The 12,330-nt window shown below is 57.7% G+C and overlaps 4 protein-coding genes across 4 annotated transcripts; all 4 read left to right on the top strand.

The window, feature by feature from the left end:
• Positions 1 to 3,334: 3,334 nt before the first annotated feature.
• Positions 3,335 to 3,538, top strand: CGCA056_v004808 (uncharacterized protein; the record flags this gene model as incomplete). Its single annotated transcript, XM_037320063.1, has 1 exon — positions 3,335 to 3,538. One exon carries the CDS (start codon positions 3,335 to 3,337, stop codon positions 3,536 to 3,538), a length of 204 nt encoding a protein of 67 aa, XP_037181974.1.
• A 1,161-nt stretch (positions 3,539 to 4,699) lies between these two features.
• Positions 4,700 to 6,296, top strand: CGCA056_v004807 (Saccharopine dehydrogenase; the record flags this gene model as incomplete). The annotated part of the gene is made up of 4 exons (XM_037320062.1): positions 4,700 to 4,737; positions 4,800 to 4,882; positions 4,990 to 5,278; positions 5,336 to 6,296. 4 exons carry the CDS (start codon positions 4,700 to 4,702, stop codon positions 6,294 to 6,296), a joined length of 1,371 nt encoding a protein of 456 aa, XP_037181639.1.
• Positions 6,297 to 7,281: 985 nt separating this feature from the next.
• Positions 7,282 to 9,362, top strand: las1 (Pre-rRNA-processing protein las1; the record flags this gene model as incomplete). Its single annotated transcript, XM_037320061.1, has 2 exons — positions 7,282 to 7,739; positions 8,699 to 9,362. The coding sequence occupies 2 exons, from the start codon at positions 7,282 to 7,284 to the stop codon at positions 9,360 to 9,362; spliced, it is 1,122 nt and encodes a 373-aa protein (XP_037181640.1).
• A 277-nt stretch (positions 9,363 to 9,639) lies between these two features.
• CGCA056_v004805 (putative hydroxyacylglutathione hydrolase) lies at positions 9,640 to 11,033 on the top strand (the record flags this gene model as incomplete). Its single annotated transcript, XM_037320060.1, has 10 exons — positions 9,640 to 9,702; positions 9,767 to 9,809; positions 9,868 to 9,955; positions 10,029 to 10,100; positions 10,162 to 10,195; positions 10,250 to 10,463; positions 10,526 to 10,617; positions 10,673 to 10,807; positions 10,863 to 10,889; positions 10,947 to 11,033. The coding sequence occupies 10 exons, from the start codon at positions 9,640 to 9,642 to the stop codon at positions 11,031 to 11,033; spliced, it is 855 nt and encodes a 284-aa protein (XP_037181641.1).
• Positions 11,034 to 12,330: the final 1,297 nt, after the last annotated feature.

Here is a 12,330-nt window from a genome sequence, read left to right as displayed (position 1 = left end):
GTGCGGTACGTACTGTTGCGCCAGGGGACTTCCCTAAGAGGGACCGTCTCCGTGCTTCTCTCATAGTTCTAACTTCTCTCACCTCGGCGGCCCTGAGACCAAGACCCCGATGGAGATCTTGGGTTATCCAGAGTCTGTGCTTTTTCACATCTTGTTTTCCGCCTTTTGGACGGTGGCACCTGATCTCTCTATGGGTTCCCCGAGATGAGCGGTAGGAGAGCCGCTGGACAAGGGCGAGCGAAGGCAACCGGCCTAACCGCTGTCTGATACAGTTGCGGGCTTTTCTAATGTTAGATTGCGCGGTGTCAGTAAGGCTTTCAGGTGGATGTGGAAGGGTGGGAAATGGACGTTGTCTCGTCTCGCCAACCATGCAGGTTGCTAGTGCTGGATTCGGGATGTGCATCCATCCACGAACAAATTGGCGACTCCTCTTCGCATCAGTCAGACAGGCAGACGATCGGTCAGTAACAGGATGGAAGGCCATCAACAGGCAAGACCATCGGGTGGGTGGCACTTTGGAGGAAACCACCAAAACATGCAAGGCGAGATGCACATCCCATCTGCTAGTGTTTAGGGTGAGGAGGAGGAGGCTCGAGGGGGACGGCGACAGGCATGGAGGGATGACGGCCATGGATCCATGGTCCCAGGAGCGGGTGTCTTTGCTGGGGTTCCTTAGATCCCCAGCGGCTTCATAACACTACGCCCCCTCTGATGTAACCCATCAGTTCAAACTAAGCTTGCAGGGGGTTGTTGACGAGGGGTGATTGGACGCGGCTGGCTGATTGCAGACGGGGCCTCGCCGACTCAATGCGGTAACGACACCCTCTGGGTCAGCAAAGCAGAGAGGCGGTTTCCCTTGGACCCCTTCTAACCTGCTGCCCCTGGCCTGTATGCGGCGCTCTGCTGCGTTGTTGCACGAGACGCAAGCAGGGGTGGCCATCTCCAGACTCCAAGCTGGCGGCGTGGGCGCCTGGGCCAAGTGGTTCTTTGGGCCAAAGACGTTCCATCCATGTTCTTTTTTCTTTCCTTACCTCCTTGACCGCCCGCTGCCCCTGTGCTGCCCACCCGCCAACCAGGATGGCAAGGTACGGGAAGGGTACGTACTGGACAGCCCTCCGCTTCAACCTAGCAGCTTTTTTTTTTCTCGTGTGTGTTTTTCCTTTTTTTCTTCATTATATTCGGCCGTCCAGTCGTACCAGGCAGGCCTGCCCCCCTCCCATCTCGACTTGAGCCTTGTGTGCCGCCATGGCACGACGTCCTGGGGCCGGCGAGGTACCTCGAAACGGTACATGCGGCACCCGACGCTACTCGCTACCCGTCCATGGGAGACACACACACACACACACACGCACTCCTAGGACATGGCGTAGAATTGGCACCACCACCTGGCCGGCTCCACAACCCATTCCCTCATTCATCCATCCGCCAGTGATCCATCCTTTCCACTCACTGCCCTGTCCAGTCCAGTGTCCAGTGGCCGCCCGGCGCTCGCTCGACTGGACAGTCAGTCCGTACTCCATAGTGTGCCTCGCCCTCCCTGGTCCATCACCCATCTCCTCGCCCTCCACCACCACCACTCTGTGCCAGAACCACCAAGGCAAAGCAACCAAGCGTCCACACCCACTGCGGCACCACACGCTCTCACTCACCAGAGAACCCCACACACTCACACCCACCAGCGCTATCGACAAGTCCGTCCCATGCCTCCCATGCTTTCCCATCCTGCCTCCACCTGCCTGTGTGTCCGTCCTGCCCTGTCCTGCCCTGCCCACCCCGGCCGTGCCTACTGCGGTGCAGAGACAGTCCAAAGGGAAGCAGCCGCCTCGTCTCCTTGGACTCCGAAATCCACTTACCCTCCGTTGTAAGATCCCTGCCCAATCCATATGACGCAGCCCGCTTTCTCGCTGGCCGCCCCTTCACCTAGACACCCGCCCAAAAAGGGACGGAAATGGTACGTACCGCCCCTGTCCAGCCACGCCGCTTGGGACACCTGCACTGCACGGCGGCGCGGATACCTCCCATCAACATCCCATCCCCATGCACGCAACCCGCAACTCGCTGCCTCTTCGTACACACATGCCAAATCGTTCAAGGTCTTCACACTAGGTGTTGTCTTTCTTGGCCCACTCCATAACTCCATACCCATGGTGCCTGCTGCGTATCCGTAGTGGTAGTCTAGTGTGGTCGTTGCTCCGCTGGAGCTAAGGTTTGATTTTATCCTTCTTCAAGACCAATCTAGTATCACCCATGTATTCTCGCTACTCCCTTGGAACTCTTGCAGAGCAAGGCCTCTTTCTCCGTACTTACATAGGCTAGCCCTTGGGTCCGTCCTTTCTATGTCATCTATATCACCAACCACCGCCGCATCTCTTTCGCTTTCGATTGCTTCTCACATCAGAGTCTCCAACTACAACCATCTTCTACTTTTCACATCACACCACACTCAACAACGGTCACCGGCATCACATTCACCATCATGATGCCCACACTCATGGGAGGTGCTCTACCGGGCGTCGTCCCCATGTCCTACCACCAAGACACCTTCCTCGACGACCTGTCGAGACAGATGGCTCTATCACAGGCGTCAAGGAGGCTATCAAGAGGTTCCAACGGACAACGAACTGGATCAGCCATGCGCGTCGTCAAGCCCACAAGCGCAAACAACAGCCCGAGGTCATCATCATCTATGCAGGCGAGGAGGAGGACTATGATGAACGACGGAAATCTGGCGAGGAGGAGGCAGCAGGTTATGGACCACGTCCCGATGCCCGAGTACAGCTCTCAACCCCGACCCAGTCGTCCCCTCAGCTGGCACCCATCCACCTTCCAGCAACAACAGCACAAGTTGCCGGTTCAGCAGTCCGTGGCCCACTACCCATTCCCTGCCACCACATCGGCATACCATGAGACCGACAGCTACACTGCGTACCAGCAGTTCCCGCCTACACCTGCTGCCTACTCTTGCAGCACTTCTCCTGCCGCCGCCTTCTCACCACTTTCTCTCCCCTTTGGCGCCTACGATGGATCTTCCTATCTCCCCGTAGAGGGCTGGAATGTTCTCCAGCAGGCCCCTCCAGCTTATGTCTCTTCAGCTGAGGCTGCTGGATATGCCGAGCCCTTCCCGGCGCTTCCCTCCACTCTCCCCGACTTGACACCTTCCACCACCTCGACTTCCTGGAACTCGTACCCCATGGACGGCTTCACCAGCACGTCGCCGCCGACTCCAGAGACCCTTCCCCAGGCTCAGCAGCCGCAGCCCATCGTTCCCAACGAGGACACTATCCCCTACCAGCCTCTGGACGAGCCTGAGGAGGAGGGTGAGATTCTCGTGGGCATGGGCCTCTACGACGCGCCTGACAAGTACGACCACGACCCTCAGCTCGATGCTTCTCGCTCCGCCATGTCCTCTCTCCTGGGTGCTCCGTACCGTCCTCGCGAAGGTACCGGCAAGGGCTTGAAGCTCGAGGAGTCGTGGCAGCCCCCTGAGGAGAGCGACGACGAGGATCAGGAAGATGCCGACGGCGAGGACCAGGATTAATATGACGACACAACGAAAAAAACCCAAGGAGTTTCACGGTACACTATCAGCGCAAGCGATTATGATTTAATGACGACACTTTGTAAACTATGTATGATTACAACCACCAAGAAGTGTATCACCACAGAGGGGATTTGGGCCTCAGGATGGAAAAACATCTGTTGAGGCTGATGATTTTGGAAGGCGGAGGCTGGGGAAGAAAAAAAAAGGGAAGGCCAAAACAATACCCCAGGGATACACAATGAAAGGGACGCAGGGGCCAGACGAGTGGTCCCCGTGTCGTCAAACGATGTGCAGCTTAGCTGCGAAGATAGATGACCTAACCCAAAATACAAGAAAAACACCGCGCTATGCGCAAAAGACTCAACACTCAACCTGTCCACTTTTTATACCTATCGTGACTCGATGCGTGCAAGATGCGGGAGATTTCGACTACCAGTGCGTACAGCCAGCACCAACAGCACGGAGGAGGCGCCGAATCGAAGTTGAATCGTCAACGCGGACGCTAAAAATAAGCGAGAAAGAGCCTCCCGAACAGCATCCCTGTCGAGCATGGCATGAGCTGCAGTGTGGGTCCATGCTCCCCTGTCACATTCCAGCGGCCGGCCAATCCTGTACACTGTGGAACCCCACCCCCGCCGTTCTGGCCAGCCCTGCCAGGTCGCGAAACACCCCGCCGTGTCCCCTGAGAAAATTCTGGTGCGGTGACCTCACCGGCCCCCAGCCTCCTCCCCCTCAGCGTCTGCTCCCACCGTGTCTTACTGTGTGCCGCACCTCAAAGGATGCAGTGAGCCACACACAGCTGGCACTGCTGGAAGCCCAACCCGACAGTGCCAGCTGAGTGAGTGAGAAAACACTTCACAGTGTTGGAGAGGGGAGGAGGGGGAAGGAGGGGGAAGAGGCCGTTATCGGCTCGACTTGGCAACTCTACCCCACCATTGATGCTGTGGAAATTTTCGTCGCGGGCGAGTCACGAATCACGACAGCAAAGATACCGGGTAGCGATCCGATTTTTTTTTTTGCAATTGCTGCCAAACTACCTGGTCCTGTTTGGCTACGAGACCTTTCCCCTCTTTCGTGGAAGCTGAAGCCTCGACTCACACATCACTGAATTGCATCGCACACGATACAGTCAGAAACAACACAACTCGAATTCTCATGATGGCATCCCAGTACGACTTACCCGCTGTGTACCACCCGTCCGTCTGTTGTGTGTGTGAGAGGACGAACCCCGCGCTAATTACTTTTGCCATGGGCGTAGGAGCGTTTTGATGCTCGGTGCGGGCTTCGTGACCCGGCCGACCCTGGACATCCTCAGCGAGGCTGGCATTCCCGTCACTGTTGGTGAGCAAGAGCCCTCCGTCTTCGTGCGCGTCTGACATCAGACATTGCGCGCCATCGTTCGCTGTGTGTTTGGTGTAGCGAAACTAACCCGTCCCGAACCAATGCAGCTTGCAGAACTCTCGAGTCGGCCCAGAAGCTGTCCGCCGGTGTTAAGCACGCCACCCCCATCTCGCTCGATGTCACCAACGATGCCGCTCTCGACGCCGAGGTCGCCAAGCACGATCTGGTCATCAGCTTGATCCCCTACACTTTCCACGCGACCGTCATCAAGTCGGCCATCCGCCAGAAGAAGCACGTCGTCACCACCAGCTATGTCTCCCCCGCCATGATGGAGCTTGACCAGCAGGCCAAGGAGGCCGGTATCACCGTCATGAACGAGATCGGTCTTGACCCTGGGTAAGTGTGGCAGACGCACAACCACGAATTATGAGCAGAGATGTTGACGTGTGCAAGAATCGACCACTTGTACGCTGTCAAGACCATTGAGGAGGTTCACGCCGAGGGAGGCAAGATTGTTTCCTTCCTCTCCTACTGCGGTGGTCTCCCCGCCCCTGAAGCCTCTGACAACCCGCTCGGCTACAAGTTCTCGTGGTCCTCTCGCGGTGTCCTGCTTGCCCTGCGTAACGCGGCCAAGTACTACAAGGACGGCCAGGTCGTCGACGTCGCCTCCAAGGACCTCATGGGCACCGCCAAGCCCTACTACATCTATCCCGGCTACGCCTTCGTCGCGTACCCCAACCGTGACTCGACTCCCTACAAGGAGCGCTACAACATCCCCGAGGCGGAGACCATCATCCGCGGCACCCTCCGTTACCAGGGCTTCCCTCAGTTCATCAAGGTCCTCGTCGACATTGGCTTCCTCGACGACACCGCCCAGCAGGCTCTCTCCAGCCCCGTTCCCTGGAAGGAGGCCACCAAGGCCGTTGTCGGCGCCGCTTCGTCGAGCCAGGGCGACCTCGAGGCCGCCATCCTCTCCAAGGCGACCTTCGAGTCCCCCGAGGACCAGCAGAGAATCCTCAGCGGTCTCCGCTGGATCGGCGTCTTCTCTGACGAGCAGACCATCCCCCGCGGCAACCCCCTCGACACGCTCTGCGCGACGCTCGAGAAGAAGATGCAGTTCGAGGAGGGCGAGCGCGACATGGTCATGCTCCAGCACAAGTTCGAGATCGAGCACAAGAGCGGCGCCCGCGAGACCAGGACGTCGACCCTCGTCGAGTACGGCGACCCCAAGGGCTACTCCGCCATGGCCAAGCTGGTTGGTGTCCCCTGCGGTGTTGCTGTCCAGCAGGTGCTCAACGGCACCATCTCGGAGAAGGGTGTCCTGGCGCCGATGAACTCCAAGATCAACGACCCCTTGATCAAGGAGCTCAAAGAGAATTACGGAATTTTCTTGATCGAGAAGACCCTGTCTTAGAGGGTGTTTGTGTGGCGTGAGGTGGCATAGCTTGTGGCAGACCTGGGCCGCACCGGCTCGGGTCCCAACCGGGTGTCGTCGATTCTGGCGATCACCTTGATGAGAAGTAAAATAAAAGTTTAGACCCCCATGGATATAGAAGGACGCATTGATGTCCACGATGTGTATGCACTCTCGTCCCGTACCCGTACGTGAGCCCCAACATTGCACTACCCCTGCATCATTCGGTCATCTCTCGAGTAGACCGGACATTGGGGCGGTGGTGAAGGAATGAAAAAGATTCATCTCAGCTGTGCAGCGCCAGAGCGGGCGTTCGAATATGGGCCAGAGACATTGGTGCAACGCCACGGTACGAACGGAATCAAGGTTGGTGAGAGAGAAAGTGCAACTCATCTGATGTGTCGGTCAGTGTGGAATGAGATGCCCCTGAGGTTGAGAGTCTCGCTGCACTTGCCATAGGCAGGCAGGGTGGCGCTTTACATGTCCCTGGCGGTGGTCGGCTGGCGGTGTGTCGTGTGCTGTGTCTGTGTCTGGTAGTCTGGGATTTCACTAGATAGCCAAAAAATTGTCTCCATACTTTTCTTCCCTTCCCTTTTCCCCGTTCCATCTATCGACTTCGAAGTATTCCACGAATACTGCGTAGCACACACCCCCTTGGACTGCAGCATTGGACTGCAGCGGGGAGAAAAGACAAATCGGTTGGGCGCCCTGTTACGGAGAAGGCGTTCGGTACCGAGTACTTGCATCTGAACACCAAAAGCCTCGAAAAACGAAGGAGAAAAAGCCTTGAAGCCACGCCGCCAGCACCAGGAACAAACGACGAGAACCTTTCCGGACGCGGCTCTGAAACATTGCCTACATTTACCGCGCACACAGCTGCTGCCTCTACGCCGCGCGACTCTAGCGTTCTAGCACACATACGAGGGCGCGCACTCGCTACCTGGGCGCAGCTCAACAGCCCGCCGAACGAACGACGATCGGAAGCATGGTCCAATACATCCTGACGCCATGGCGCGATCGCCGCGAGCTGCTCAAGGTTCGCCAGCAATTCTATCCCGCAGCCGCCCCGTCAGCACCTGTTGCTGCCACTACAGCGCCCTCCACCAAAGCCAGAATGGCCGCCAGCACCACCCGGGCACCCGCTACGGCTGCTACACCACCCAGACCGTCGGCGTCGTCGACCCATGCTGCTGACACCACGGCCGCAACGAGCACCAGCGCTAACGACCATTCAGCAGCAGCAGCAGCAGCAGCAGCAGCAGCAGCACTGGCGGCCCAGCACCACGCCGTCGCCAGAGTGTCCATGTGGATGCAGCGCGGGAACTGCCCACACATGGTCGAGTCGACGGCGCTGCTGACGGCCGCCATCCTCAGCGACGGGGAGAGCTCCGGGAGCGCTGGCACCTACGCCGTACGAGCGGCGTACGCGGCCGCCTTTAGTCGGTACGTTTTGGCTTCTTCGTCTTCTTTTTTCGTCTTTTTGCTTTTTTTGGTCTTCCATGCAAATATAAAGCAAGCCTTCCATACATGCTATGCAGTGCAAGCGAGACAGAAGGGGGGCATGTCAAAGTCTATTTCGGCCGTTTGCTCCCTCTCGTCTGGGCTGCTTCCCGCCCGTCTCCCACCCTCCCAACCAAAGCCAACCCAACCAACCCTCTTTGGGGCCATGAAACACGGTGTTGGTTTGTTCTGCCCTTTGGCTTGTCCGTCTTTTCTCCCCTCTGGCCTTTACATCTCCACGCCCCTCCCTTCCCCGGGGATCTGGGCACCTGTCGTCGTTGGCGTTATTTTGGCTTTCGGGTATTTCATAATTTTGCCCTCTGAGGGCGGGATTGTCAAATCCTCTGCTCTCACACCACCCTTTGTGTCTGGGACACACCCTCACCCTCCGTTCTTGCCATGACGCCCTGCCCGTCTTTTGGGTTCAGCCCCTCAGACCCAGAGATCAGAGACCATAGACCAGACCCAGGCCGGTCCGTCTGATGAATCGACCGGGTGAAATCGCCTGATCTGCAGACGAATATTACACTTGCAAACACTTACAAGAGCGCCCGCTCGCTTGTACGGGCTAGCCTTTCGAAGCCACACCTTCTCCATGGTTGGCAAAACCATCTCGGTGTTCGCTCTTGTCTCAGCTTGTCTGGGTCGCGAGCGCGACTCTGACCTACGGCTGACTGACGTTCCTGGCCCGGCAGCATTTGTTTTACCTGCAGGAGACGTGTGGTCTCTCAACCAACACCAACACCTGCAAGGCATCTTCCCTGATCATGTATACGGTCATGGTTCCGCCTGAGCCGTCCGGATTGCTCGTCCGTCTCTGGCCGGCGGCCCCTGGGGGGATTGTCTTTCACGATGCTAGTATCGCTGATCGTCGTACCGCACCTGCTCACTGACACTTGCAGGTTCGTGACCGGGCTCCTCGACGGGCACCAGGACAAGCAGCGCAAGCTGAGCATGTACTCCGTGGCCAAAACCATTGGTCTGCCGGCGACATTTGTGGAGCTGCGTCACCAGGCTACGCATGAGCAGCTGCCATCCCTGGCGAAGCTGCGGTCCGCAGCGAGGAAGGCTCTGGCGTGGATTTGGGAGTACTACTGGCAGCACCTGGGCGCGGATGAGGACGAGGAGGAGGTCATCGTTGGGGACGCCGCCGCGCGTGGGTATCGTGAGATGGTGACGGCGTACCTGGAAGAGGCGGAGGGTGCGAGGAAGGCTGAGCGGAGGAGGCTGTTGGGCAGGCTGGACGAGAGCCAGCTGCTCACGGCGCTGTCGCAGGTCATGGAGGCGCCGAGGGATGATGCAGTCTTGCGGGGGGCTCTGAGGTTATCGAGGGAGCTTCTGCACAAAGGACAAGGAGAGATGGAGGAGCGCGAGGATGTTGACCTGGAGCAACAGGTCGAGAAGATTAGGACGCAGATTTCACGGAGTAGGGACGTCATAATGTCGGACGCGAGGGACGAGGAGAAGGCTGCTGAAGATGCGGAACATGAGGGCGATGAGAGCGGTGGGATCGGTTGGGCCAAGCACGAGGGCCCTTGGAAGCCGCGTCCCATCGGCGCTGCCTGAATCCAGCCCATCCGTAATTGAAGACGACCTGATACCATATTCTTGACTATGCCTCCTTCATTAGCGGTATGTTGACGTCGAATGTTGAATCCAAAGTGACGACGTTTTGCTGCATCACGTGGGGGGTTATGACGATGAGTGAGTGGAGGAGCAACGTACTGCAGGGGCCCCCTCCTCAGATTTGTAATAACGTCACCGTGACTTGCCGCTGAAGCGCAGTCAATACCACCACTCGAAGCACCGACGACACGACTTCTCACCACTGCAATTGCCTTTCATGAATCCCCTCATCGCAAGGAGGCCATTTCTGAGACACAACCTCGCTACCGTAACAGCAGCTGTAGGCATCTATCCGTCTTAAGGGAAACATTTGAAGGAGGGGCCGTTGCTGACAACTTTTGCAGCTTACATTCACCAACGCCATGCATATCCAGTCGATTCCCATGTGTGCGTCGTTCAAGTCTCACGATGTTGTCCCGGTTCTGACGCGATCGTGGATGTGTAGGGAAGGGTAGTAGCAACAACTACGCCTACCTGGTGAAGGACGACAAGACCAACGACGCCGTCATCATTGACCCGGCCAACCCGCCCGAGTGAGTGACCCCTCCCGCCGCGATGTGGTGAAGTACTCAGCCAGTGTCCATGAGCTGACAATGTTTGCGCCAGAGTCACCCCCGTGCTGGAGAAGGCCCTGAAGAACAACGAGATCAACCTCACCGCCATCGTCAACACGCACCAGTGAGTCTACCTCCGAGTTTCGACTTTGGGGGAGAGGGCACATCCGACTAACGACTGGCAGCCACTGGGACCACGCGGGCGGCAACAAGAAGCTGGTGAGTTGTCTTTTGAGGAAGACGAGCATGGATGTTGCTGACATGCCGCAACAGCGTCAGGAGCTGAAGAAGCCCGACCTGGCCATCATCGGCGGCAAGGACTGCGAGGCCGTGACGAGGACGCCCGGGGACGGCGATTCGTTCAAGATTGGCAGCATCGCGGTCAAGGCGCTCTACACGCCGTGCCACACGCAGGACAGCATCTGCTGGTTCATGCAGGACGGGGAGCAGAAGGTCGTCTTCACGGGCGATACGCTCTTCCACAGCGGTGAGTGCCTCCCCCTCCCCTCCGTTCCACCTTTGCCGTCGCGACTGACACCATCGACACAGGCTGCGGCAAGTTCTTCGAGGGGACCCCGGAGGAAATGCACAAGGCGCTGAACAAGACGTTGGCCGCGTTGCCCGACGACACTGTCGTCTTTGTGAGTTTGAGTCCCTGATCGGCGGCATGAGTGAGAAGCTGATGTCGGAGCCAAGCCCGGCCACGAGTACACCAAGTCCAACGTCAAGTTCGCCGCGTCGGTGCTGCAGAACGAGGCTATCCTGAAGCTGCAAAAGTTCGCCGAGAACAACGAGGAGACGCAGGGCAAGTTCACCATTGGCGATGAAAAGGTACGTCCCCTTTATGAATGGCAGATGGATGAGTGGGCCGCTGACTTTGATGCAGAAGCACAACGTCTTTATGCGTGTGGATGTGAGTCACGACAGTGATGCACCAAGAGATGCGCTCCAGGCTGACAAGAGATATTAGGACCCCGAGATCCTCAAGGTTACGGGAGAGCAGGAGCCCGTTGCCGTCATGGCCAAGCTGCGCGAGATGAAGAACAACTTCAAGTGAGTAAGTGGTAGGCTTCATTCCCCCTCGTCAAGTTACATAGTCTCCGGTCGAGTACTACAGTAGACTGACTTGTGAAGTCCGCCTCCCGAGTCAAAAATTTGATGTGAAGCAAGCGGACGGGATGTGGGGTTCAATACGGAGGCGCGGAGGTGATACCAGTAGTTTACGAATCATCTCTACTAGACCACATGGCGGCGTAGACTCGCTCTCTAGAAGAGAACAAAATTCATTTGCAGACATCTTCACATCTCATCATCAGCATGTCTCCCGAAGGCCCAAAGCGCCCGACCGAGATCGATCGTGCGACTGGTGTAGCCCAGGGAAGAGGCGGTTCATCCTGCGACCGCCCCCGTTTGTTCAATTTTGCTTCACTGTCCACACGTGCTCGCTCTGGGTTTTGGAAGCGGCAAGCTCTAGCATATTTTGAAGCGGTTCGAGAGAATAAGAAAAGGGGAAAAACGGCAGACGCCGTGAGGTTTGTCTGTTGGGCCTCCCGAGAAAACGGTGTATGCATCCGTCAAGTGTCGGGATGTCGAGGCCCGCGGCGTGCGGAAGGCATGTTCCGGCCGCTGGAGGGTTTCTGGAGATGGAGAAAATCTCGATGGAGGTCTGCGTGGGCTGCAGAGAGGTGCCGTCCGTTGCGGAGGCTGTAGACTGCGTGCGGCCGCGTGTGGGCTTTGCAGTGGCATTGTGTTTGTGCCAGAGTAGGCGAAGTCTTTGCAGGGCGATGCTGCTGTGTTTTTGCCAGTTCAGGCGACTTGTCTGTGCCAGAATAGGCGTGTCCCGCCAGTGTAGGCGCGCCAGTACAGGCGTGATGATCTGTCGAAGCGTTTTACCGTCCTCGATGAAGTTGCGCATCCATCGCGTGGTGCAATGGATGGCTGTGAAAAGGTGAAGTTGTGGAATCAGCCCAAGCCGTTGCAGAATTTTATATCCCTATTGCGGCGGGGCCGGCGATACGGTGCTTGGTGGGTGTCCGCACGTGCCATATACACTGTGTGCGTGCCGAAAACCAATCAACGCGTCGTCGCAGAGCAAAGCGTCCCGGCGCATGCATCGTCATCGGCGTCCAACTCACGCCTCACACCGAAACCGCTGTTCTCGACTGCCAGACATAACCACAGCATATTTCCAAACAAACAGGAGCAAACAACACATTAATTCACAATGGTAATCCACCTCCGGCCCGCTCCCGCACCCGCACAGCTAACTCTCCCCCTCCCAGCCCGCAAAGCGCAAACCGCCAACGGCCGCCTCCGCCGACCCGCCGCGCCCGCGCGCCTCGAAGCTCGCCAAG

Source organism: Colletotrichum aenigma, assembly GCF_013390185.1.
Source record: "Colletotrichum aenigma strain Cg56 chromosome Unknown KSG_Cg56_contig03, whole genome shotgun sequence".
Classification (NCBI taxonomy): Eukaryota; Fungi; Ascomycota; class Sordariomycetes; order Glomerellales; family Glomerellaceae; genus Colletotrichum; species Colletotrichum aenigma.
Note: the sequence above shows the minus strand (reverse complement) of the source record. Positions and strands in the feature narration are given on the sequence as shown.